The 27,636-nt window shown below is 41.7% G+C and overlaps 1 protein-coding gene across 3 annotated transcripts in view; it reads right to left on the bottom strand.

Annotated features, from left to right (window-relative positions):
• Window positions 1-221: 221 nt before the first annotated feature.
• SEMA3A (semaphorin 3A) overlaps window positions 222-27,636 on the bottom strand; it is a 464,022-nt gene continuing 436,607 nt past the window's right edge. For all 3 annotated transcript variants that reach the window (XM_059725813.1, XM_059725814.1, XM_059725815.1), the window contains 4 exons: window positions 20,296-20,453; window positions 16,826-16,893; window positions 8,068-8,210; window positions 222-5,674 (listed from right to left, as the gene is read on the bottom strand). In XM_059725813.1, coding sequence (XP_059581796.1) covers window positions 5,219-5,674; window positions 8,068-8,210; window positions 16,826-16,893; window positions 20,296-20,453 — 825 coding nt within the window. In that variant the 3' untranslated portion in view covers window positions 222-5,218. The remainder of the gene's footprint in view (window positions 5,675-8,067; window positions 8,211-16,825; window positions 16,894-20,295; window positions 20,454-27,636) is intronic.

Here is a 27,636-nt window from a genome sequence, read left to right as displayed (position 1 = left end):
AGATGAGTTTTTGGACTTCTAGTTCATATCCTTCTACTCCCCTATTCCATGCCCCTCTGAGCAGAATCAGCACGTTGCTTCAAAACAAAGTAAACGCTTTTAGCCTGGTAAAGTAAATTAATATAAATTGATAGCATTATATTGGCAGCAATGGACTCCATACTTCCATTAAGGTTACGGAGACTTTTTCCGTGTAAACAGTTAAGACAGCCAACTTCAAATATTTGGAAGAAATGTTTATTTAACAACTGAATACATGCTAAAAGAAATAATTTACAGCAGCAGTTTCATTACATTTTTTTCTCTCCAGTTTTCTAGTTCCCATCTGAATTGCAGTGATAAATACAAAAGTAGAATTATTTACTACCCAGTGAGAAATGTGCTTACAGAATGGCACATAACTTTGGCACTGAAATAGCAAATAAACCACCTCATCACCTGTGTGGCAAAACTTTGCATTTTAGTATTATGCTGAACACACTGAAATGGAGTACCTCTAGATAGCAGTACTTTACACTGTACCTCCTTACCTAGTCAAAAATATTTACATCTCTTTTGGCTAATGTGTAGGTAGCAAAAACTGAACTATTAAACACATACCATTGATATTCACTAAATAATACATAAAAAAGGATCAGTAAATGCGCATTCACATGCATTTAATTTTATTTTATTTTTTACATAGTGACTTCACTAGGGCCATGAAGGTTTAATTCAATTCTGCAAAGATGCACATTTCTTAGCTTGATACTGTTGTTTAACATAACCATACAGTCATTATGAGCCATTGAACAAACTCCAATCTTCAGTGGTCCATGCAAACATGAAGGGTTGACTAATAAGAATAATAATTTCAATAGAGTTTTGTGGTTATAAGTGAAATCCTTTATTTCTCTCCAGCTTAAACAGAACCATCAGTTTGTTTCATCTAAAGTTTGGAACTAGAGGTTTAGAGATTTGTGTGGATGTTTTATGTAAGTGTTGCTTTTTTATTTGCAACGTTATGTCATATTTTAAAACAGAATACAAATGGGAAGCATAACATATTGATATTGCAGGGCATCCTTCTATACATGAATTCGTCACAGTTTCTAGTCTTTGAAATCAGCTCATTTCAAATAGTATTATGTGCCACTGTAACTCAACAGCAATATCAATCCAACAATCAACTATTTAATCTCAGGCCTGATGCTGTAAGCCTTTTCTCATATCAGTACCATACCAACTTAAGCAGGATTATTTATGCCAATGAGGACTGCTCACATGAGTCAAAATTTGAGTCCTTGATTGTTTCAGTAGCACAGTTAAACATGTTATGATATGGCAAGACTTCACGGCTGCTTTCACAGATTTCATAAAAATTTACAGATACGTACATACATACATATATACATACATATATATGTATCTCCAATTCATCTTGTTCTCAATGCATTGTTATAAAAAGGAGCATAGCTGAGGAAAAAGTATTAGATGGAAGTCACCACTTACTATACAAAAAAAAAAAGGGAACTGGGTAAATTAGAGCCCATCAATCAGAGTCTTTCTCATGAATGCTATGGGCTTTGGATTTCATTTTAAAAGTTTTCCCCCTTTTTTTAACAAAGAGGAGTCTAATGACTTAGTGGTACACAATAGGCCTCATAGGCTGACTATTGACTTAACAACTCTAGTTGATAACAGTGGGCACATCTACATGTGCAATTAGTGTGATATAAGTAATGCGCATTAAATCTAATACCTCCATTGTGAGGCACTAGAAAATGCATATTAGCCTATTTTAATGTGCATTAGGGAAAGAGCATAGTTTTTTGTGACGCTTTAATTTGCATTAAAATAGGCTAATGTGCATTAAAGCACACATGTAGACATGGCCATGTGTTTGCATTTCATTGCAGCCTGAGCTGAAAAATTAGTATTCCTCTCCTATTGGAATCTGAAACATTAAAGCACTTATACACACAGTTGAACATATGCTTAAGTCCATCCTTATTCAGCCTAGCAAATAATCATAGCTTAACTGTAAGTACATACTTAAGACCTATGGAAATCAAAATGTGATAAAAAAGGTATCTATCTTTTTTCTAAGGGATATGTTTTAAAGATAAATGTGCTTTGCTGAATGACGGTCTCAGAATCCTGCCAGCACTATTCAATGACAGTTTTGCCAAAAAATTCATTGGCAACCAAACCAGATGCTTTAGAGTCTGATCCTGTAACCTCTCCATGGACAAAACTCCTCTGAAGCAGACTCAAGTTCTGGTATACAGGAGGTTATCAGGACTTGACCCCTTATTACTAATATATTGCAATGAAGGTAGGGAGCTTCAGTGATTAGAAAGAACAGGTTTTTACTGAGTCATAAAAGGACTTGGGTCACCTTCGGAGAGATGCCGTTTACTGAGATGCGTTGTAATGCATGTGCTAATGCTGACATGATTGTGATTCACCAAAGCAACAAGTCTTAGTGATTCACCATAAAACAGCTGGCTATTAACCTCTTTACAATACAGGGCACACTTTTATAAAGCTGTTCTAGCAAACCAAGAATTCCACGTTTGTTCTAGTAAACTTCTTAGTGACACTAGTTGAACCTAAGCATATATCAAGAGTAGTTCACCAACCATACCAAGGTGAGATCTGGCAGGCAAAAGACCTATCACAATAGACCTCAACAGAAATGGAAACCAAAGAAATATTTATTTTGGAGTGGACCAAAACCATTACCCATATTGTCTTTAAAACTGCTGTTCATATAGTACAGTGGTGGTCAGAGTTACTCACCCTGGGAGCCATATCCAATCCTCCACTGAAGCTGGAGGGGGTGGGGGGCAGGGGCATGACTTCTCCACTGAAGCTCCATCGAAGCCCTGCCCACTTCTCCCTCAGGCAGCAACCTGGTGTCCCCTGGAGCCGCCTTGGAGAGAAGTAGGCAGGGCTTTGGTGGAAAAGTCCCAGAAAGCTTCACAAACCATTCTGGCAAGCCACATGCAGCTCATGAGCTGCAGTTTGGCCACCATTGCTATAGTACAAGTGTACTGTACTTGGCTTTATCCTGTAATCCTGCTGCATGTAGAATAATATCCCTTAGCATCAATGGAAATTACCTATCTAAGGGCAAATCCTCACTGGTATAAATTCACTCCTTGGAGTTCAATACAGCTATTCCAATTTATAGTAGCTGGAGCTTTTGCTTAAATTGTTCAATCAACTCTTAAGTCTTAAGCATAAAGTCCAGGGGTGCAGAAAGAAGTAACAATTTTTGCCCCATCTGGCCACAGAAAGAAGGCTATAGCCATGACCAAACACAACTGCATGGCTGTAGGCAGCTTCAAAAATGCATGGCTGTAGGCAGCTTCAAAAATGGTTGATTGGGTGAAAATCTGACCCCACATTGCATGAGGTATCAGATAAAGACATTTCAAAATGTAGTGTCTTTTGTAACTTGTGTCTGCAGAACTCCCAGCCTGTCACTATTTTCAGAATGGGAGGGGGGAAAGGGAGCAGAGGAAGTTCAGTCTGTGGGGGGGAGGGTTCAGCCCCCCCCAGATGGTGGAGAGTGGGTATGGGAGCCCTCCGAGGTGGGGGCAGCTCCAATTCATGCACCCCACACTTCAGCACCAGCTGGGAAGCCCCCAAATGAGCTCCCTCCACTGCCTTTGCCACCCCCCTCCCCCCCATTCTGAAAAGAGTGAGCACCAGCAGAGTGCCATGGTCATTGCTATGGGAACTTGGCTGCAGGCTCCCAGCCCAAAGCTAGATTTCCCTCCCCCTTGGAACCAACAGTGAACTTCTGTCTGGTCCGGGGTAACGTTGTAACTCAGAACACTTTGCAGAACATGTTCTGAGTTACCGCTGGGAGCTGCACTTGTGTCTGCACCCCTGGCATACCATGTAAGCAGGGTTATGCTGTGTTTGTTTAAAAAACTTAGCTCACAAAAAGAATGGAGACTAAGACTCGTAGACATTACCCTACTATTCAGTTGGGAGCAAAACTTCTAAATCAAATAGGAGTTTCTTTCTTACTGAATAATAGCCATCTATGAGACACAGTATCTTGCCACCTTCATTAACACATTTTCATGAACCAGCAAAGCAATAGTGTATTTTTTAAAAGGGAAGGGTTTTTTTAATGTTTTTGAAATAAAAATATATATAACTTAAATCAAATGCTTTGTTCTTCATTGGTTCCATCTATTTTGCTTGGTATCAAGATATTTTACAAGTTGATCTTTCACATAGACATTTAGAAAAAAAGAATTAAAAAATGCAAAAGACTTCCATGCCATACAGAGACTTTTGTGTTAAAATAGCTTAGTTTTACAACTGCTTAGAACTTACTTGTCATCTAGAACCTTGGGTTAAAGGAGAGTGGGTTAACTGCAGTGTGACTTACTGCCTTGAAAGAATTTTCAAACAAAAGAATAAAGCAGCTCATAATTGGAAGGGTTTTTTTTTTCCTTTAAACCAATAATTAGAAAGTACAATATTTCTAAGAGAAAAAGTCTAATCTATTTTAGAAAAGAGCTAATGTTTGCTGCATATTTGCCATGGTATATTTAAATTATCATTTTAATAAAATACATCTTTAGATCAAAGCTGAAAGAAGTCATCAGTAGTAGGTCAGTGTACTCCAACTTTTTTCTTTTGTTCCTCTGGATGATGGATGGCTTATGCTTTTCAGATTTCCACAGACAATCTCCTTCAGTCTTTTTTTTAAACTCTTCCAGTACATATAAGCAGGAGAACTGGTAGACCAAACAAAGCAAAATCCTTGTGTCCAGTCACACATTAGGATGTTCATCAGCTTAAGAAGTCCATGCAGTTTTATAGTCAGGTTCAGGAAAGGTAGTACCTCCGATGAAAGGTGGGCTTCTTTCCTTTTTAATGGCAGCATGAAATATATGACATTTTTATATCTTGGGCAAAAGAGAAAGCAAAACTTGCCTCTCTCTCTCGAAGAACTCTTTCAGCAATAAAGGTAGGTCTAGGGTGTTTTTTCATCCATAAAACTCTAGTAAGCTGGGTACTGGTGGAAAGAATGGGCAAGGAGTTGGTAGGAAGGTTACTTTATTTAAACCGGTTGGAAATTGTTTGAGCTTCCCACCCTTGTAAACATCCACATAATGCCATGAAAAAGTTCATGTATATTGCATTTTTTCCAGTTATGTGTCTACACAAGTTTCTACTTGGATGAGGTTCCTAGAGGTAATGTAGCTCAGACACTCCGTGGTGCCCTCTCAAATTCGTGGGTCCTCCTGTTCCTACCTTTCTTATTTTCTTGTAGGTGCTTCCACTTATTAGTATTCACCTGGGCATTGGCTGGTCTTTGCCGACGTTGTTTGCGGTCCCTTTTCCAAACCTGTTCACAGAACTCATCCATCGTATTGAGGTTGGGGTGGTTAATTAACTGCATAAAGTCTCTATACCAAACTTTTTGACTAGGGGTCATGCTGTTGGATGCCTCCTTCACCTTGGAGCTCTCACCATCTTCTTCTTTATGAAGCAGCTCTTCCAAGTGTTCAGAATCAATTACCTCCAAGGTCACTTTGAGCAGAGTTTGCATGAAGCCATGCTCCACCGCATGACAAAAGTAAGTGCCAGAGTCTTTCCGCTGAAGGGTCCGTAGCAGAAGGCCCTGATCGGTCCTGATCAAACGATCATCCACTTTTATCTGTGTTGGAGAAAAAGAAGTATTTCAACAGTTATTTCTCATCAATGTTATTCCTTGGGTACTTTAATTCTTTGGCATGTTGAAGAAGAAAGTGGCAAAGAAATATGTTAAGGAGGAAATCCTTTTAGTCCTTTTGTAGTTGTGGAAATCTTGGAGCCATTATGACTCTGCTGCTCAGGGAAACTGGCAGGTAAAGAGTTTACTCCTCATTCCCTACTGCTAAGTGGTAAAAACCCTGTAGGAATTTTCTCAGAGGGGTTTTGGAAAGTTATGTGAGATGCAAAATAAGCAAAGTCTACAAACCCAGCACTGCAGTCAGGAGGCCCATACCAGTGATCCTGGGCCAGTTGCATCATGAGCAGTGTTGCACCTCTATATTTGGAAGGTGGAACCACTTGTTCCTATGTTGCTCCCCAGTACAAACCTCCCTTACTGAAGATGGGTGGTGTTAAGAGTAGAAGAGGAGCAAGAGAAAGAAGTGTGGATTATGCTTCAAATTTCCAGGTTGCCATTTGTGTGAATGATCAGAAAAGCAGCTGTACAATGGCCTCATGTGTGTACACAAATTCAGAGAGAAGAGAATACATAGGGCATGTCCCCACAAGCATGCATGTATGGTTTCTAGGTCCTCAAAGCCATTTGAGGCACCGCAAACTGCATGCGACATGTGTGCACCCATGCGCTGTGCTGCTAATTTGCAGTACAGTATGTTTTTTGACACTGTGAAATTCCAGTGTCAGAAAAGCAGCATGGTGCATGTGACAGCAGCGTGCACTACCAGAAACCAGAGCCTAGCTGGCCAGAGCCATGCTCTGGCTTCCAGCCAGGCTCTGGGAGGCCAGCTCAGCATCACTGCTGCCCCAGGAGGTCCCCAGGACTCCAGGTAAGGCTGCTGGGGCCAGCACAGGTGCTGGCCCTAACCTCCCCTACCCTACTCAGGTCCCTTTACCACACACCGGAGCACATGTGCAACGTGCCTAGAGACAAATAGCAGGGGCACAAATATGTGCTTCCGTTATGTGTCCCATGGGACGCAAGCATCTCTGCACATATGCGCTTATGGGGATGCACGTATATTGTCCACTAAAAATACCCCAGCAAGCAAAGCAGCTTAAACATGTTTTCAAAATTTTGGTGAGACTAGGCAGCACAATGTTTGAAAATAAGTGTTCCTGGTTTCTTGGGAAACTTCCTCTGAGCTTCAGTGGGGTACAGAAACTAAGTTGGCTTTCACTTTTATTCTTCAAATAATACAACACAGAAAAACACTTCAGGTAGAGCAAAAGAACAACAGGGTAAAAGTTATTTTCTTATAAATAATGCAGTGATGTGCCTGAGCTGTATACTAAAATGTCTGGATTTCTACTGATCCCTGTGACCACCTGAGAAAACTATATCTGTGCAACAATTCAATTTAGGTAACAAAATAAGGGGGGGGGGGGCAGAAATTTCACTTAAATGCTGGCAGGGATGGTTGGCTTCTTACCTCTATGAACACTGATTTGGTGTAAAACATTTCCTATTAATTGACTTAGGATTTTCTTATTAAACTAAACTGGCCAGCACAATTTACTGGCTGCCATAAAACCAATGGTTTTAAGGATGGAACATATCATGGGGATTTAAACTTATAATTAATATTGTATTAATATTTAGGAAATGTAAAAAGTGTCTGAAAAGTGGTCTGGATTCAGCTATTTGTTTTGCCTACTAATTTCTATGAATTCTGTGCAGAGGGGTCTATGTATCAGGTCTGTTCCAGGTCTATGTATCATATAAAGCCAAAGTAAGACTTTTCAGATGGTTTAAGTGCAAAGTAGGGGTTACAAGACTATGTGTGCTGAAAAGGATGAACTTAACCCTTTAAGACACATATGTGACTGGAAGACCCTAGAGTATACTGATTGCATGAACTGGGCACATTAAGGATGCCTACAAGAAGGGGTATCATGAGAGAAGTAAGAAGGTGAGGTTTATATCCTTTTTTGAGTTTTTGTTCAGAGCATGAGAGGCTGCAGACTCTCCTCTCCTTGGAAGTGAGCAGTGAGCTTTGGAAAACGGGAGATCAGGAGGAGATTTTAGTTGACTAGAGCAGTCTATTTACAGATAGTCAAAATGGGAGGAGACAGTGAAGGTTTCCTATTGAGAGCCCAGGAAAGTCTATCAAATGGAGACAGCTTGTGGTGATAGAGAAAACCAGATGTCTTGTCAGAATGGGTTAAGGGGCAAGGAAGAGGCAAAGCTCCTTGTACAGGTTTTTGAAAACTAAATGAAAAGGTGATTTTGTTTAGGGGAAAGGTTGAGCTTGAAATGGCCCCTTAGGGAGAAGGTAGGCTGTGGTAGGATATACTGTTGCTAAAGCGTCACAGATATTTGAATTCTTGTTACTGTACCTCTTCTTTTCGGTCCTCATTTTGCTTTTGGAATTGCCAGTAGACTAATGCACGCTGAGATTTTGGACTGCACTCCAAAAACGTGCTGCTGTTCTCTACTCCATAGATAATCTTTTCTTCCAGGCTTTGCCCACTTGGGTTATCTGTAAGGCAATACAGAAAACAAAACAAAAAAGGGGAAGAAATGAAAATGAAAATGATAAGAAAAGGAAATCAAATCTATTTTCCTATTTAATAAACGGTTTCGCGGTTGCATATAGGAGACACTTCAGACCAGTATAGGCTGCAATAACTGTTCTGTTTCCCTCACTGATTTGCCCCTCTAGTAATTCTTCATGCCCAAGGCTAGATTGAGAAAGTTTCTAGTTGTGTTTTAGTTAAAGGCCACAACACTGAATAGCTCATAAGCTCTACAATATAAAGTTTATTCATCTGTATTAGAATAGCAACAATTTTGTATCCATTTTGCACTGGTATAAATGACTACACAGAACAGTGCAGAATTGGGCTGTGGCACTATGTTAATACCTACACATACTACGAAGAGCCTCACATGCTAAAAACACATGTCCTCTTTACAATGTCTCAAGGTAAGTACTCAAAAGACTGCCTCCCAGGCAGTAATTATTATGGAAAATCTTGGTGAACATATCTGTCTATGTAAATGCCACTAGGTACCTTTTTAATTGAAACAACTGGAAAAACTGCAAGAGGTAAAGTAAAAAAAAAGAATATTTTGCTCACTGCTAATCATTATTCATCAGGAAAAAAAACATGTAGGACACAACAAGCACTTTTTCTGACAAAACTTAAAGAATGAGAAAATTCAGGGTGTAGTTTTAGACTGTCTGTAATGATGCCTCATGGGCTCTATGATCATAATACTTTACAGCAAAGTAATAAAACATGAGGCTTTTTAAGACTACTATAATGTGTTTAGCTTATATGGCATTTCAGTTTGTTGCAGCTGTTAATGACCAGGAATAATGTTTTTGAGGAAACAATCTTCAATTAATCATTTCCTCTTGTAGTGGCATAATTTATGGAAATGTAATGAGGCTAATAAACCAGACATTATAGGGAGGGGAAAAAAGAAAGTTAAATAAATTACTTCCTCTTGTAACAAGAAGGTTTCATGAGATCCATCAACTTGCTGGAAATATCACATTGCTAAAGGACTTATATAGCATTTGATTCTCCTCCAATACCACAGAGGCAGAAAGGCATCATATTTCAACTCTCCACCTTAGCTCTTTAAACTGTTGTTATGGACTTAAGCAGCAATAGTATAATAATCCTGGAGAGTATAGGGGTGAGGAAGAGGTTGGTAAGCTATTTAACACTGTGTTGATCTCATGGGGTTTCCTGTCTCTTTTGCCATTATTTATGGTGCTTTCCATTTTACCCTTTGATCTTTACTATTGGAAATCTTTAAAGAATCTGATTTTTTTTTTTTGTTATAGGGAAAGAATGTATAATTAAAAGCCTCTGCAGTGCAATCCTTTGTCAAGAATTGTTTGGTTTCACAATGCCTTTATCATATTGGCTGTGTTGTTTAGCAAACAGTCTGTTTGCTAAATGACTGAGCCAAAGGGAAGAAAGAAGACTGCGTTTGTGGTTTATGTTGACACAGTAATCATATGTTCCCCTCCTTAATGACATTCAGTCCCCCAAGTGGGGCAGGGTAGGAATTGATGCCTGTTTAACTCTTAGTAATGAAACATCAAATGGCTTTTAAACACTAAACAAATAGAAAATGCAGTGCTTGCTTTACTGTGCCCCGCAGTGAACTTTTTGCATGAGTCAATGGGGGTGGGGTTCTGTGTAAATCAGTGTTCATCTGAAAAGCATATCTCTTTGGAGAATGTCAGATGAGTTTTGGGCCAGAGTGGTAGTTGCGAGGGATCACTGGAAGACAACAAAGTTAAGCAAAGCAAGGAAGGACTGTTAAAGGGCAGAAGGAAGGCCAAGAGAGAGTTATAAAAGTTATAAAGGTTGAGGAAGGACCTTGGTTAAGTAGGGAAATGATGGAAGTATCAACAAAGGAGAGGGACTAAAAATGTGTAAAGTGATACAAGGGGAATTTAAAGTGATTATTTGGTAAAAAGATGCATGGGCTCACATCATGTTCTACCTTTAGATAAGCAATTCACACTTACCTGACTAAAGTTACTTGTATAGGTGGCATTTCAAGCCAGTTACATGGATTTAGACCCTACTTCCTGCTTCTATGAAAGCTCATAATTCTATGTAATTCACAAAATTTAGAGGAGAAGGAAGAGCATAGGAGGCCTCTCATATTTTAACTTAAGTGTTTATGGCTTGGGACATCTGCCCAGGGATTGGGAAACTCAGGTCCTATAACTCCTTTCACCCAAAGGGGTCTGAATACACTTCTCCCATTTCTCTGCAAAGTAACCTATGTGCCAGGCCATGGGGTAAGCATGTCAAGAACACCCTTCATAACTCCTGTTGAAGCTGGTCCGTTAGGCAGCCAACAGGAGAACACACACAATTACATATGGGACCAGAAGGAGAGCAAGCCAGAGGAAGTGTCTGAGTGAGGTGGGGACTAGCCTGCAAAGGTGCCGACCTTGGTGACTGGCCCCTGTATTTTGCATTTAATAGTCAATGGATAAACTCCACTGGCAGCTGTGCAGTACCTTCTGTCTCACTGGGAGAGGAGGACGGTCTGGAACCCAGAGCCCTCTGCCTCTTAAGGCAGTTTCACTCTTGCAGAAATACATTCCCTCTGGCTTGTGCTCCTTCTAAACCAGGGTTGGGCAAAATGGCGGATTCGGCATTTCCTAGCAGCCCCTGCCCGCTTGCTGTAGCTGGTTTCCATGGAGACCCCAGCAGTGGCAGAGCCGTGACAGCACGGGGCCAGGGTTTCCATGGATACTGGGCACAGAACCACTGGCAGGGCGTGTGGCTGGGTGGGAAGCTGCTGTGGGGCCAGGGCTGGGATCTTGCAAGGATGACAGCATGGTCTGGAGCCGGGGCAGAGCCACGATCCACTGCCTGCATGCCCCTCCCTGGGACGTGCAGATAGTGGATCAGCGTTCTGCCCCAGCTCCGGACCACACTGTCACGGCTGCAAGATCCTGGCCCTGGAGCAGCTCCCTGCCCAGCTGCGCACCCTGCCAGCACTTCTGAAAACTTTGGTCCCTCGCTGACTTTGCCCATCCCTGTTCTAAACCCACGTACATTCCCCTTTTCATTGTCCAGACTCTTCCTAGTCAATGGCCTTGTGGCTAGGGCACTTTACAGGGAAGTTAGGGAGGGCAAGGGTGCCTTGAAAACTCCCGGCACAAGCGCCCTAACCACTGGGATACTGGGTTAACAGGTAGGAAGATCTTTCTGTCAAACTGTTACTTGTGGATTTTCTGGGACCATAATTTGTGAGATTTATACAGCATGTTCAAGAATACCCACCAGGTTGCACAGGGGGACTGGAATCTGAAAATCTGCATGGTCGGCTCGAAATGCCTCTTACATAGCTAAGGTTAGCTGGATAACATACAAGCTATGGGGGAGATGGATTTGAGCCATCGTGTTTTAAACCACGAGAAATCAACAAGAGAATGATGGAAATCCTGTTGCTTAGGTCATTTAAATCTGGCCATAACCTTAAGGAATGTGTTGTAGGCTTCCATCTCATATTCCCAGGGAATGGATGGTGATTGAAATAATCGCCTGTCAAATCTCATTTCTGTAAGTCATGACAGCCATGATGATGTCCAGAAAGGGTTATAAAATTAAGTAATATTGGCATGACTGAATACAAGAAAGTGCATAAAATGATAAAGTAGCTAACAAATCAGAGACTAGGTCTGAAAGTACCAGAAAGTCCTAAGAAGCAACAAAGGAAAGTGAAAGCCTGGAAAGTTCAGAGGAGTAGCTGGAGGAATTAGAAGGGAATGGAAATCATGAAGCTTGTTTTCAAATTCAAATGAAAATCCTATTTGAGAGTTGTCTTTCTCAAGGTGGAACTAAGCACAGGATCAATTTTCCTCCCTGATAAATAGAAACTACGTTACTATTGACATAATAGAAAAAGAGGTACCTATCTACAAGAACAGTTCTTTGCAAAGGAATGCTTCTCAACAAGGCCAAATTCAGAGATGTACAGTGAATCCTGGCTGATGTTATTCACATTAGGTGACTATGGATCTCCTCCTCATGGCTGGTCCAAAAAAGAATCAAATGAGTCCACTACAGGCAATAGTTAAGGGTTGTATAAAAGTGGTTATGGGACATGTTGTTCTTTAGTTTAAACAAAAGATGTTTATAGTTTTATGGCTGTGACTTGGATTCAAACTGTAATACTTGGTTAACTAGAATTGATTACGCTGATCATTCACAATTCCCTTTTGTGTCAGTGGTAGTTCTGGTGTGCTATACTTCTCAATATTTTGCTCAAATTGTTTCTGTACTACTGTGTTTCTGAACTTAATTTCTTTAGACATTCAAAACTAAATCATCTGCCTAAATCATGCCAGAAGCACGCTGTGCAACGGTTCCTTTAATCTTGCTCTTTTTACCGCGAGCCCCCTGCCACTGATTGACCAAGGGACCCTGCTGGCCCTGCCACTTGCTACTTGCTCCTCATCAGCCAGAAGGCAAAAAATGCAGTTTAAAATATACCATGGTTTCTGCCTCTCGGCTGATCAGCAGCAAGCAGCAGGACTGCCGGGACCCCTTGGCCAACCAGTGATGGGAGGCAAAAACCATGGTATATTTAAAACCATGTTTTTTGCCTCCTGGCTGATCATCAGGAGCAAGCAGTGAGTGGTGGGGCCACTGTGGTCTCTTGGCCAATCAGTGGTGGATGGTGGGGGGAGGGGGAGCATGGTGAAAACAGCAAGATTAAAAGAACCACTGAACCTCACACTTCTCGTACAATTTAGGTAGATCCCTATTCCATTAGGCAAGATCATAAACTACTCACATCCTGCTCAAAGCACATTCAAATGGCCTTGTCAGGAACCCCTTAATGAAATTTGCCATGAACTGTCTTTGAGAACAGGTGGTTACAAAAAACAGGCTATTCTTTGCTTGTGCAGTTTCTTGGTTCATGGTCCTGGCACACAGGGAGAGAACCAATGAGTAAGTAATACAGGTGAATGTTTAGAGAAATTGATAGAAGAACTTCCAGAGCATATTTCTCATCTAGAAGATAAACCCCATTTTCCATCTGCTACTCAAGAGGCTGTTGGTTGTAATATAGAAAAGAAAATTAGCAGTAGTTCACATACAGGCTAGGGACAGACATTCAAAAAGCCTGAGCCTGAGCCTGAATTGATTCAATCTTTGCAGGTTAGTCTAACCTGGTGAGGCTAAACCAGTTTGTAATTGTTCAGGCATCCCCTCTGGACTGAAGAGATGCAGGCACATGCCTCCAATGGCTCAGGCCAGAAGTCAGTGGGGTTTCCTTATTTTAGGGGGTGCTAGAGCAGCCCTCCCTTCCCTTCAATAGTGCTGAGCTGAGGGGGGATGTGGCCAGACCCCAGCAGGATGCTTCGATTAGGGAGAGTTTCTCCCTCCCCAACTATTGATAACAGAGCATTGAGTTACACAGCAGGGAGTTACACAGGGAGTTGTTAGCATTTATCACCCCACCAAACAAAACAAAGTTTATCTCATTAGTTCAAGCTCTTCTTTAACAACCTTTTTCCAAGGAAGGAATGGAGGGACATGACTAGCTATCTGATGATTAGCTCCAAAAAGCCATAAGCTGACACTGTTCTGTTTGCCTTTGTCCTGTCTCCTACAGCATAGACTGTAGACAGCATGTGGTATGCTAGGTAATGCTGAGAGGTGTCTGTGTAAGGCAAAGGGGAGGGGGGAATCCCTGTTTGAGTACGGAGTGGGGGTGGGGGTGGGCAGAAGCAGGAGGAATCCAGGCAGACCCCACTGTACTTGCAGTCTCTGCTGGAGCAACAGCCAGGGAGCAGAGGGTTGGGAGAGCAGAGCCCCACCCAGGGTTGCAATGCATCTGGGATGCTGGAGAATACTGATTTAACTTAAACCAAGAAGGGGTCTGGGACAGACATTGCATAAAATGGTTTGACCCAAATCAGTTAAGTCTGATACTACATTCAAACAAGTACATCTCAAACCAATCTCAGCCATTTTCAAACTGGTTTATGTGCAATGAACTTCTGTTCTGTTACAGGTTTAAACCAGTTGCTGATCGCTTAGACTGTTTTTTGTGTAATGTTTGGTTCCAAACAATGTTTAGGCACAATGTTTGGGACCAATCGGCTTGATTATGAACCATGTCATAAATGCTTGTACTTGTAACAGCAAATGCAAGTGAGAAAGCACCATAATTTCTATCCATTTCTCAACAGATTTACAAAGAGTTTCCATAATTTCAATCCATTTTTATAACATAGCACCCAGAGAAAAATCAGATTTTTAGTTAAATAAATTACAGATTAGATTGAAAAGCGGAAGATATCTGTAGCATGTCATATTTTAAGCCAAATCTCTTGTAGTTATAGTGCCTCACAGAAGTACAGCTGGAGGCCAGTGTCAAGACATTTTAAATATTTTTTTCTGGGTTGCTGTTGTTCCTAATCATTTCCAACTTTATCATCTCACTGAATTTCATTTCACCGAGGGGTATCTTGCTCTCAGCTCAGCTATTGCCTTTACAGGGTTCCTGTTGACATACTTGAACAAGTTTATATTACTTCTACTTGGAATGAATAAAGCAGATATTTTTCCAAATAAAATTGCTGCACCATATGATTGGTCATAACAGGTTGTCTGACGTGATGGCCAGAAACTAAGTGCAAGAACAGCTATAGGTTACATGCTGCCCTTCCAGCTGAAAATCTTTGTGTGTCAAGTGGAGAAAGGGAAATGAAAGCTGTTTTTGCAGTTCTCTTTTTTGCGTATGACGATAAACAAGAGCCCTGCAGCTTTGCCAGTAGAGCTGGCCAATGCAAGAGGTGTTGCTGGACACTTCTTCAGCAATTATTGTTCTAAAATATGGGCAGGGCTCTAAAGGTAGATTATGTGCAGAGCAATGCTCTGAAATTATGCCATGTAAAGGAGTTGCCTTCCCTGAAGGCCCAAGAGCTTTCTAGGTTAATCAGCACTGCTGGAGGGACACAGCTGTTTGGTATTTACAAGGAAATGAGTCTACTAATTTTTTAACTACCAAACCATGGGTGAATCTCTGCTTCTGTTAAACTCATGGGATTTCTGTCACTGAATTTACTGAGTTCAGGAATTCATCCCATGAGAAAGCATTGTCATGTCAGGCTGAGAGACTGGTGATAGACTTAAGGACTGAACCTTCTCTGCAAACTTTCAGGTCAGATCAGTGTATTCAGGAGCTCACAACCCATGTAACTGGGGTTTGTGCATGCACATGTGCATGGTTCTGCTGAAAACATAATCCACAAGTTAGAGGTTGCAGTACAGATTATTTCTAGTGAATTGGGAACACCTTCCCAGTGTAAAACACAGGCTGCTTAATCTGTCTGATTGCCCCTGGGTAAAATGTATATCATATAAAATTGCAAACTTTTCTCTTCACTGAATATAGCAACTCTTATTTTCTCAGGCTGTGATCCTCGCAGTATCATGGAATTGAACACCAATGAGCCTCCCAAATCATTTAATGTGTTTATGAGCTTCCCAGCCATGAAAGGGGCATGATGATGGATCTTGAAGCAAAATATCTCTTTATACAATTTTGATTACCTCACATTATCTTGTACTTGGTCTACCAACCACAAAGTAATTGGACCCCCAAATTCCCAATAATGTTAGGTTTGAGGCAGCATGAAGAAGGTAAGAGAGAAGTATTACTGTAACATATCTGAGGTGTATGCATATAATACAGACATATGAGTTAGGAATAGTTGCCATATTTGCTATTATGAGGAGCTGAAGACAATAGGAGTGCAATGCATCTCTACTTCTGGATGCTATATATGTATATAGACACATATACACCTTACGTATCCCTGAAGTCTATTCACTGAATTAACCAAGACTGATCGGATGTCACAAATCCACTAGTAATCAACATTCTCCAGCAGAGGGAAGTATTGTATTGTCTAAGTGTTCTTTTTACTTAGGGCAAAAAGTACATTTCTCATTCTTTGAATGAGGATGTTTTAAAGGGTTTGGCAGCGAACTGGTGTAAAGATAGGTTTGTCTGCCAGGATACAACCAGTGAGTAAAGAAAAGATCTGGGTAGGACTCTGTGAAATATATTCAGTCAACAACAAAACTGAGTGATACAGAAGTGGTAGAAACCCTATTTAAAATGAGGCTGGACTATGACAGGAAACCATATTGGGGGGAGGAGAAGACAACTGTTCTTTTTGTTCACTAACGTACAACTCTGTGTCAATGTGCTTGGTTAGATCATTGTAAATAGTATGACATCTCTCCAAACCTACATGTACATTCTGGTGTCATGTTACAATACAATATAATTGTATTGCTCCATGATATGCATAGTATATTGACATGGTGCAATGTCAGATGGAGTAGAAAACTAAAGAAAAAGCAAAAACTGATTATAAGCTTGTAAAGAAAGAAGGATCCTGAACATGTTATTTGAATTAATGTAGTCAAAGATAGGTTAAGGAACAAAAGCGAGTACATTTATATTCCACAACTGTGCACTACAGTTTCACTAGTGAATCCTATTTTTGCTTCCCATCCATGCCCAGTTTGTATATCATGTGTCAGCTAGCTTCACTTAAGTGAAATATCTCTAACTTACCATGGTGCTGCAGATCTGAGCAATGAGTAAGAGGGTCTCCATTTCGGATATCTTGTCGTCTAGTACGTCTAAAAATACCATGGAAAAATGTTAGTAGCTGTGTCAATGATCAACTTTAGATTTGTGATAGATAAAATAAAATAAAATAAAATAAAATAAAATAAGCGTGTCTCATTCACAGTTACCTGGGCTCACAATTACTCCTAGATAGGAATACAATCATAGGAGAGAAATTATAGTTTAAATTTCATAGCCTGAGCCCATCTCTAGGTTCTTACAATAGCGCCCATTTACTATAGTGTATATTCTTCCAAACTGATGTCCATTGAAATACAACTGTTCTCTTACCATGTTTAAAATGTTGTATTTTACAGAGAAAAAGATCTTTTTTATACAGTTCTCTTTTTGTTTGCATTAGTTGTGTTCTTTGTCTTTTTTGTTACCTCAATGTCTGCAACACAAAACCCAATTCAAGTCATGGAAAGGAGTTTCATTTAGAATAGAAGAAAAGAACAGGGCAAACAAAGATGTGTTTAGAGTGTGAGCACTTCACTTGAGGCATAAAAGGAAGCCAGGGACTGCAAATCAGAAGACAGCAAAGAGGATTAGCTGGCTGAACAATACTTGGATTTCAGATTATGGAATCCAGCAACACATAGGCAAAAGTCAAGTATCCTTGTAAAAGCCATGCTTGGTCTCATCCTTCAGTCACAACCGCTCAAATTCAAAAAAAGAAAGTAATTGTTCCTGGAGTGCCAGTGAAATCTCTCTTGGACCATCATTACTAGGTTGGTTGGAATTTTTCACTAACAACCGCAGAATGGGGTAGGTGGAAGGGCTTACTGATGATTGCTCTCAACGACACAATTTCTTTTTAGAGCTGAGTGGGAATTCAGATGAAATGTTTTATTAGTGGCACATGTTGAGTCTTCAAGCCTGTAACGGTTTCTGGAAATGTTGGTTTAGACATTTTTCTCACATTGTAGAGAGTTCCCTAACCACAAATCTATAGAAGAGGCCAGGTAAGGGCATTGCCTACCTGTTTTATTGGAGATAGGCCACTGGATAGCTAATAATACAAGAGCTATGCCACCAGAGGAAGAGTATGGACTGTGGAAGAAAGAACCTGCCTCCACAGCCTAGAGGCTAAAGCACTCACCTGGGAGGGGGAGTTCCCTCTGATTCAGCCCCTGAAGTCAGGCCTACTTCTATATTATAAGCAATGACTGTCTAATTTAATCTGTGTGAGGTCCAGGGGGGTGTGAAAGGGAGTCTGACCTAATAATGAGAACAGCTGTCTCAGAGGGAGAGATCCTGGGTTGCAGTCCCTTTTGCCATGCCCACTTGTAGAGGCAGGATTACATGCTTGGAATTGTAGCTGAGTGGAAGTAACAGTTTTGTTCTGTATTTTTTTTCTTTATTTTTGCCTTTGGCGTGTAAGTCTTATTGAAATGCACTGTGCATTGATGGCATATTCAATGTTTTTAAGATAAGGTACCTTTCCTTACTTTAGTGTTCACACTACAGAGGCACTATTTTATTGCTTTACCCCAGCACTGAATGCATGCTTCCTCATTTTTCTTATGAAATGTTACATTCAATGTGAGTAAAATAACCATATCCAAACCAGTAAGAATTACAAATACAATTTTTGTCACTACCTTCATTAATTCTATAGGCCAACATATTTATAGGATGCTATTTGTAGAAATGAGACCTAAAGAAAGACTCACATTAATGTCACTGTATTTTGGATAATTAGCATATCAAGCAAATGTCATGTTTCACCACTAAGCCAACTTGGGGACCTGCAAAACATGAGCCAGAAAGCATCTGCACAAGGCTGAGTTAAGTGGTCACACAATAGGTTTTCTAAACTGTCATTAGGCTCCTTGAAGATACAATGGATGGGGAGAAAATAAAAACTGCAACTGCTAAGACATCCCATCTTTACAAAAACCCCAAATGATTAAATAAAAGGAAGAGATATTAGCAAGTGCCCCAAAACAAGACATTCCCAGCAGGTCAGGTGTCTGGAACAATAGGGATTTGTTAGTGGCAGAACTGTGGCATTTCTATTATTTCTAAGAGTGTTAATTTTATGTCTGAGATGTTTAGCTTTTCCTTTCTACCTTTCTTCTGGAACTTTTCTTAATTATTTTGCCCCAGGTTGCCTCTGTGTCCCAGTGCAAAGATAAGACCTGATGCTTCATACGTGCCTGCTTTTTTTACATAGGATACATTAAGATGCAAACCTTTGAAATTTCAGTCCTCTCTGTCTGAAGTAACTGTGCTACAAATGTTGGCTACCAACCCTTACTTCACCCATGTCTTCCAGGAGCCAACCAACCAACCAACCAGTCCCAGGAGTCTGACATTTCCAATGAAAATAACAGTAAACTTCAGTTTCAAGATAAAGATTGCTACTGCTGCATGTAAATTGCTGGACTTCTCACATTTTCTGAAGTGTAAAATATTTGCCAGATTTGCTTTGACATGATCTTCTTCTGAGCAAATGCTTTTTGCATTAACTCACCTGATAAAAAGATGTGATATGCCAAGCATGGCCCAGAGTCTGCTCTTATTTTCATGTGTTTATCAATGATGTTATTCCATATTTATACTTGTGTATCTAACAGCACGTTTTAACTCTCTTGGCTGAAGTTAAAGCTGAAGAGTGATTGTCTTAACACTGAATGGAGGCAGAGAATATATGTTTTTAAAACTTCAGACAAGCAGCTAATCTGCAGTATTTAGGAGTACGAAAATGAATATTTTCCACTTGAAGGGGCTGATTCCTCTCTCCTTTGCACCGTCTCTAATCATTGACACTAATGAGTATAAAATTCTTCCAAATCAGAATGGATAGCATTTTGTATCTACTTGCACTGAGATAAATAACTACTCAAGTTATACAGCAATAAAAAAATATGTATACCATGTATATAGTTATTTAATCCAGTGCAAAGCAGAAAGCAGATGTGGAATAATATCTATTCTGATTTGGGTAATGTTGATAGAGGTGTATATGTGAATAATCCTTTTCTATTGATCCCCAAACACTCAATTAATATTCATTTAGCATTTCTACTTCTGAAAATGTAAGGCAATAAGGTTACGGTGAGCAAATGACTTCAGGAATAGGCTATATATGAAGTTGCTCTCCATTTCAGATTTTAAAAAATGTTGTTGACATTTACTACTGTGTAAGAAGTTACATTTCCCTTTCAGAGCTGGCATCTTCCTGATTTTTTTTTTTTTACCATGGTCCTTCCAATTAATCCCAAGAAGTAGTAATATTCAATCAAGCAAGGCTTGATATTGCTTGTAACTCCCATGACTTGTTTTCCTTGGACTAAAAAAGGCTCCAGTTAACCACCCTATGAAAAATCTCTAAAGCCCTCAGGTCACATTGAGACAATCAGTCAAGGCGAGTAGCATGCGATTCCAACATCTGAAACTGTTCCTACCTTTTAGCAGTGGGAAAGTAACGGGAACAAGAAGAGCCATCCCAGGCACAGTACGGGTCTCTAGCAAGGCAACACTCGGCACACGCTTTCCCATACACATCACAGCGGTGCAAAGGAAGCTGTGAAACTCCAGTTGCTGAGCCAATGTAGAGCTGTTGCTGTGAAAAAAGTACAATTTTGCAAATGATCAGATTTCACTAGAAAGACAGGCAAAATACATTAGTGTGTGTGTGTGTGTGTGTGTGTGTGTGTGTTGTGGGACCTTCTTCTCCTCTCATGTATATTTTTTTTTACACCATAATAGTGCTATGATGTCTGCTCCTGGGCTGTGTCCAGACAATCAGGGGTGTGCACTTGCAGTGGCACAAATTTGTGCCATTACTTTGTGCCACAGCACACCCCTACAATGTGTCCTTTGCTCCTAGCATCTGGCCAGGCTCCACGTGCTGCAAGGGGGTCTGGCTGGGCTGCAAGGTGCCTCAGTATGGGGCTAGCCAGCAGGCATCCCCCAAACTAAGGCACACTGCACCCCACCCAGCCAGGAAGTGGCACGTGAAGACAGGGTGCTGCACAGGGTGCTGCCTGCTCCCCCACTGCAAAGCATACTGCACCCCAGCCAGTCATTCTAACTGTTCAGCCAACCTGGACCCTGGGCAGGGCCCTGCTGCCCACCACAGAGCTGGGGCTACTCACAGCAGGTGGCAGGGAGGTTGCAAGCAGTTGCACTGAGGTCTGCAGAGCCCTAGCCTGGCTCATTGTTGGCAGCAGGTGCACACACACCTCAGGGAGGACAGCAGGGGAGCTGTGAAGGGCCCACTCCTTGTTGTGGCAGTGCAGCCCCAGCCCTGTCCCTACCGCCTGTTCCAAGGTGCATGTACCAAGCAAAATGCCTTCATGTGCCGTGCTCTGGCATGTGCACCGGAGGTTGCCAACCCCTGCCATATAAGATGATGGACACCTATGGGAACCATAGCAGGATGCAGCACCACACTAAAATGGAAAATTGAAACACTTCCTTTTTAGCCCACTTCCCAGATAACCTGCTGTGAACTTAGGTCTGTTGAAGACAGAGGGGATATGAGGAAATTGAAGTACAATTCCTGTGCAGCACCACGGTCAGAAATATTTTGGTTTTAGGCCCTTCAGTACCAAACCAAAATATCCTAGTATATGTATAGAGCCACTAAAATGTAGCTGTATGTGAGGTAGACAACAGGCATTACACAATGGAAGAAGGCCCCCAAACATCAAAGCAGTAGGCCTCCAGGCAATGAACCTGCCAGGGGGAAGACCTCACTATTTAAGTTCCCAATCTAAGCAGCCTCTCATAGAAATACAATGTTTCATTTGTTTGTCTGTCTCAGAGGACAGACACTGGTGTAGGAATCCCTGTTTTTAGGGAATCTTTGGATCTACCCTATAAAACCTTAGAGAGGAACCCTACGTGCAAGTCAGATGATGGTAGCTGCCAATTTGTTGAGGATGCTCAGAGCTGGGCGATCAAGAGATGGCAGGGATAAGTCATTTGGAAGGGCACCTTAGCCCCTTTTCCAGGACCTTTCAACTTCTTATGGAGTCCTGACAAAGCTGCCTTCTTCTGGCAAATCATACAAGGATGCATAAGATTTACTCTGGCTAAAGCCTTATGCTCAAACAACTGATACACAACAGAAGAGGAGGAAATACTGCATGGAACGAATGACTGACAGGAGAAATGATAGATCTTTGGGTGTGAATCAAAAGTCTAGGCATCTGTTGTATAATAATATTAGTGTATGTAACTAGGGTATTACCACATAGAAGCATGTAGCTAAGTGTCACAAACTTAAATCAATATAACATGTAAAAGGCATCCAGGGCTATCCATGGAACAATCTACAATGTATAATAGCTTTCTCACACACTAATATAACCGATCAAAAACTTGAGGTCTATGAAATCTCTTCAGAAAGAGACTCTAAGCTGAATGTAAACAGAGAACCATCATGGGAAATTAAAAATATGTGATAAAGCCAAAGTAAAATTACTTAAAGATTTTGCTCCTGCTGGAAACTTCATTACTTTCAAACCGGCAAATACAGTCTGTGGTTTAGACACCCTATGGTCACAAGACTGCCACCCTCTTTGCTTCAGAGCAATGCATTTAGGATGCAGCTGGTGAGCATTATGTTAAAGAGTGATAATATATCATTCCAGGCAATATGAAATTGAAAAAGCACTAAGGGAATGATCTGTATCCATGTCTCAGTACTACTCTGTCATAGAAGTCAAACTTCCTTTTGCCCAAAGCCTCTCCCAAGAGAATTTGTGTTTAATCAATCAGCTGATTATCAGATCAAGCTATAGCAGGAGCTTATCCTTTCAGAGTTCCTTCCAAACTACTGCAGGAACAGCACCATAGAAAAGATTAGTGGGATAAGGAAAGAGTAAAATATGTTCTTTGCAGTCCAGTAGTCACTGTTTGCAATCAGAAACCACACAGAAAACACTTGAGATGCAGCCTTTTTCTTGGTGCTTGGAATAAGAGAGAACTGGGGCATCTTGGTGTGCAGTGAAAAATGTACCATTGCAAAACAAAATGTTTAAAAAAACAAATATTTTAGGAAGGAATTTTCTAAAGACCTTAAGGGAATGAGAGGCCCAAATCCCACAGAATTACTCTGAAGGGTAGATGCATAACTTGCTCTTTTCTAATGACAATCACAGTGTATGTGCTGAAAGAATGCATTCTGCATTCTGGCAATGACGTGTTCACTGCGAGGAATGGGCACTAGTCCCTCTGCAGCAAGCCAGTAAGAGGTCACGTAAGCAGAGCGTGTGTTTTGTGCCGGCCCTCTCTTCAGGGGCGACTGCTATCCACTCTGAGCAGAAATGGTGTTCACTGAATAAGACACCATACGTCCATGTGTGGATAAATAGATTGTAAAATATTCCTGAAGGTTTGAGAGATTATCTTGCTATTTCATTCCCATGACTAGAAATTTGGATGAGGCCTAAGAGCTTGACATTGTCTATCGGAGACCACCTTAGCTTATAACTTTTCTTTTTAGAAGACGAGCCTCTCAGCGAATTTAAGTTGGAGGCGTGAGAGAGGCAAAAGTCTACTCACCATCATGCTGTTTCCTACTCAACTCAATGAAGCCTGTTTGTGTTGACTCAGCAGGAGACAAGGAGGGGGAAAGATCTGGTGTTAAATACATCTCTGTGAGCTGTTTCCTGCCACCAGTTGAAGACACAAACTGTGGAACCCAGATGATGGAGTATCTGGGGTCAGCATGACTAACTACACACATTGTTCCTGTAACAACTGTGCTATTAAGGTGCTGCAGGGGGTCAAACGACAGTATAGACTCAAAGGATGTGTCCTGATGAGCGAGCACATGCAGAGGCATGCACTTCCCACAGCACAAATAGCAGTGGCACATATTTCTATCACTATTATTTGTCTCCAGGCATGCCCCTGCACGAGCACCCCAGTGGCATGGCAAATTGACCTGGGTTGGGTAACAGAAGCTGGCACCTGTGCTGGCCCCAGCATCCTTATCGGGTCCTGGGGGCCTCCTGGAGCATCAGCGGTGCCAGGCTGGCTACTCAGAGCCTGGCCAGCAGCCAGAGCATGGCCCTAGCTGACCAAGCTCCCTTCCTAGCAGTGCATGCTGCTGCCACATGTGCCATACTGTTTTTCGCTGTGGGTTTTTTTGACACTGGGATCTTCCGGTGTCAAAAAATCTACTGTGCTGCAAATTAGTAGTGTAGCAAATGGGTACCTGTGCACCACATGTGGTTTGCAGCACCTCAAATGAATCTAAAACTCTGCAAGCTGCACATGCAGGCTCACTGAGATGTGCCAAGAGGTCAGATGTTCTAGGTGTGCTGTCAATCCAGCAAGAACTGAATAGGTCTTGAAGGTCAGTGAGTTTAGGAGACTGGACCCCTATAGGAGGAACAAGGGGACTTTAGTGATTAAACTGAAATCTAACCTTTCTAAGGAGAGAGAACAAAGCTGAAAACAGCTGGCATATGAAGGCTCATTCTGAATTCACAGGCCGTGTCTACATGGGACGCTGACTGCACAGTTGTTACTGCGCACTCATTTAGTACTTGCATACCCAAGTACTAAATGATTGTGAAGTAATTTGAGCTACTGCATAGTAGTGTCCCCACATGGCTTCCTGGTGACGATGACTATGCAGTAGATCATTAATGTGTAGTAGGGTTGTGCCAAACTTTGATGGCCAATTTGATTTGGAGGAGATTCAGTCCAATTCAGCAGCCAAATCTGAATCAAATTGGGAGACCCGTTAAAAAGTGTAAATCGAATTGGAAGCCTCAAAATTGATTTGGAGAGATTCGGCCCTGATTCAAAGATTTGGCCATAGACTAAACAGGCAGCAGTCCTTGACCATGCTGGACACAGCTGCCTCCAGTTGGTAAGTCTGTTGTGGTGGGCGGAGGGGGGAGGGAAGGGGCGCGGGGAGGCAGATCAATGCTTGCACAGTGAAGGAGGGATTGGGGCGGCAGACTCAGGGAGTGGGGCTCCTCCCACTGCAGTCCGCCACACACTGCCGGTCCAGGAAGGCATGGAAGCAGGCGTGTGCCCCTGGATCTGCACAGGGCAGGCTGGGCTGGGCTGTACTCCAGGAGCCTAGCCCTAGCTGCCTGCCACTGGGCTGCCCCAGCTGCAGCCCGGAGTGCAGCCCTGTCTCCTCCTGCCCCTCAGAGCACAGTGGAGTAGGGACTATGGGAGGGCTGCCACCACCCTAAAATTCTCCATAGCCCCTGCCACTGGTCCTTCCCTGATGCAGGTACATGCGCCCGCCCCCATGCCATGGTGCTTCTTGCCCTGCAGGGGCGTGATGGAGCAAAGGCGTGGCTTGTCTGGGAGTGTAGGGAGGCTGAAGTGGCTTCCAGCACTGTGTGCTGCTTGTCCAAGGCAATACAGTGGCACCATCCCATGCCTCCGTGCCCCGGCTGAGCGACTGGCGGGAGGGCATAGCCACCACTCCCAGCACCTTTCACTGCCCATCTGGAGTGTAGCCTTCATGCAGATCTGGGGACACACGCCTGCTCCCATGCCCTCCTGGACCGGCAGCATGTGGCAGCTCATGGTGGCAGAAGCCCCCCTCCCCAAGTCCCATGCCCCACCACCCTGGCTAGGCAGCCTGTCCCAGCCCTAGCCCCAATCCCTGCCTCACTGTGGGGGCATTGATCTGTGCCCCCTCACATCCCTTCTCTCCCCCCTTCCCCAACCACAACAGATTTACCAGCTGGAGGCGTGGTTGAGGACTGTTGCCTGTTTAGTCTATGGCCAAATCTCTGAATCGGTGCTAAATCTTCAAAACCAATTTGGCCATGTCAAATTGGGACAGTGACTCAAATCACCGAACTGAATCACTGTCCCTCCAAATTGGACAAATCCAAATTCGAGTCGAATACTTGCTGCTTCACACAGGCCTAATGCACAGTAGTATTGTGTCATGATTTGTGCCCCATGATGCTACTGTGCACTAGTAACGAGCTACTGAGCAGTAAGCGTCTCATGTAGATGCGGCCACAGAGAAGGCCCTCATTCTGTTGTCCAGCCTAGAAAGGTAATATTCATGCCTTTGCAGAGGTGTTTGTATCTCATAAACCTCACACTGGGAACAAAGCTTGTGGAACCATACTTAAGAAAGAAAAGTGAGTTGAAATGTAGTAGATTCATAGTGTGGAGACTCGCTGAACTGATGGGGTGGCTGGAAAGGTAGCAATAATAAAATGTTGAAGTGGGGGAACAATCAACCTTTTAGAGTATCCAGAAATAAACAGAAAGCTGCAAAAACAGAGCCCTGTGAACCAGACTTAATTCCACCTAGTTCATAACTATTATTTTTTAGTTATAAAAAGAATAAAATGATTTCTTTGAAATTATTTAATAAAACATGATAATTTTATTGTTTACATTTTCTGCTTTTGCTCTGTGTAATGCATAGAACTCATTTTTTTCTGTTATCACACTGTTTTTTATGAAAACCCCCTATGTATCAGAACACAATGAGCGATGTGTTCAAGCTAGAAAACCTACAGCATTTTTAAATCATAAATATAATATGGTAGTGCCTTGCCAAATATTTCTTTGATACAAAGATGCAGTGCCAAAAGCTTGTCATGCTGCATCATGATTCTGTAACTTTTTAACCCAAGGCTGGCTGATATTTCATGATCTTAACTTTGCTTGAATAACTTTCTTTAAATGCTCTTTATAGCTTGGGACAATGTTAATATTGTAAAATTGTTTTCAAAAGGCTCAAGGAAAATTGTAATCACTCCTGAATGAATAAAGATGCTTTGAAGAAGAGATTGTACTGAAATGCATAGGCCATTATAAAATATGATTGGCTGCTTTAATGGAATGTGATTATAAAAATAATCAAAAGCAGAGCATTTTGGTCTGCTGTAAACATATATACAACTTGACAGGCTTGTTTTTAAATATTTTTGTCTTCAGTGGCACATTCTTTTTACACTGCCATTTCTGTTATTTTAAGTGATAAACTGTGTCAGGGAAGTGGCCCCAAACAACATGTTTTGTTTCAAATGCATGCAATTTTTCAGAGACATATTCAGAGTACAGTGGAGGCCTGGATGCATTTTTCAGCCTCTAAAAAGGAGAGCTTTGTCTGTTCATTATAACATAAGCCAGGATTTTTTGTGGGTGATATGGTTTATTAGACCAACTGCCTGGTTGGGATAGACTTAGATAAGCTTTCAAATGCAGTGCAATCTTCTTCATTTTAGGATGTAACTCAGCTTTGTAAAGGGGGCTGGCACAACTAAAAGGTACCCCTAAGGTTCACTTGAAGCTCTATATTAACAGGGTACAGGACTCCCACGGACCTGTTGCAGATGGGGGAATGGCACATAGTGGAATGTGCACAATCATAGATGGACCCAATCCTCCAAAACCTGTCAGGTGTCATCCTTAGAACCACAATGTTAGTGGGAATATTCATGGTGGCAAGCAAGATTTACAGAATCAGGCCCAAAGCCAGCAGCATGATGCTAAGGCACAGGGAAAGAGCTCATAATATTTAATGCACCTCTCCACCTTTTAGTCTCCTTGATCAAAGATGTTATAATGTATGTAGAAAATGACTGGAGTTCCACTTAAATCAACGGAGAGTTTTGCCACTAAGTTCCCTAGGAGCAGCAGTAAGTGAAAGTCCAAATAGAGACATGTTGTAAATTTAACAGCTTCGTAGTCATGTAGGAGGCTTCAGTAATGTGGAATTTTTCCTGAGATCCTATGAACAGCTGGCTAGTTTGCATTTAGTTTCCACCTTGCCAGAAATGCACACACTA

The sequence above is a fragment of the Alligator mississippiensis genome, chromosome 4 (assembly GCF_030867095.1).
Source record: "Alligator mississippiensis isolate rAllMis1 chromosome 4, rAllMis1, whole genome shotgun sequence".
NCBI lineage: Eukaryota > Metazoa > Chordata > Crocodylia > Alligatoridae > Alligator > Alligator mississippiensis.
Note: the sequence above shows the minus strand (reverse complement) of the source record. Positions and strands in the feature narration are given on the sequence as shown.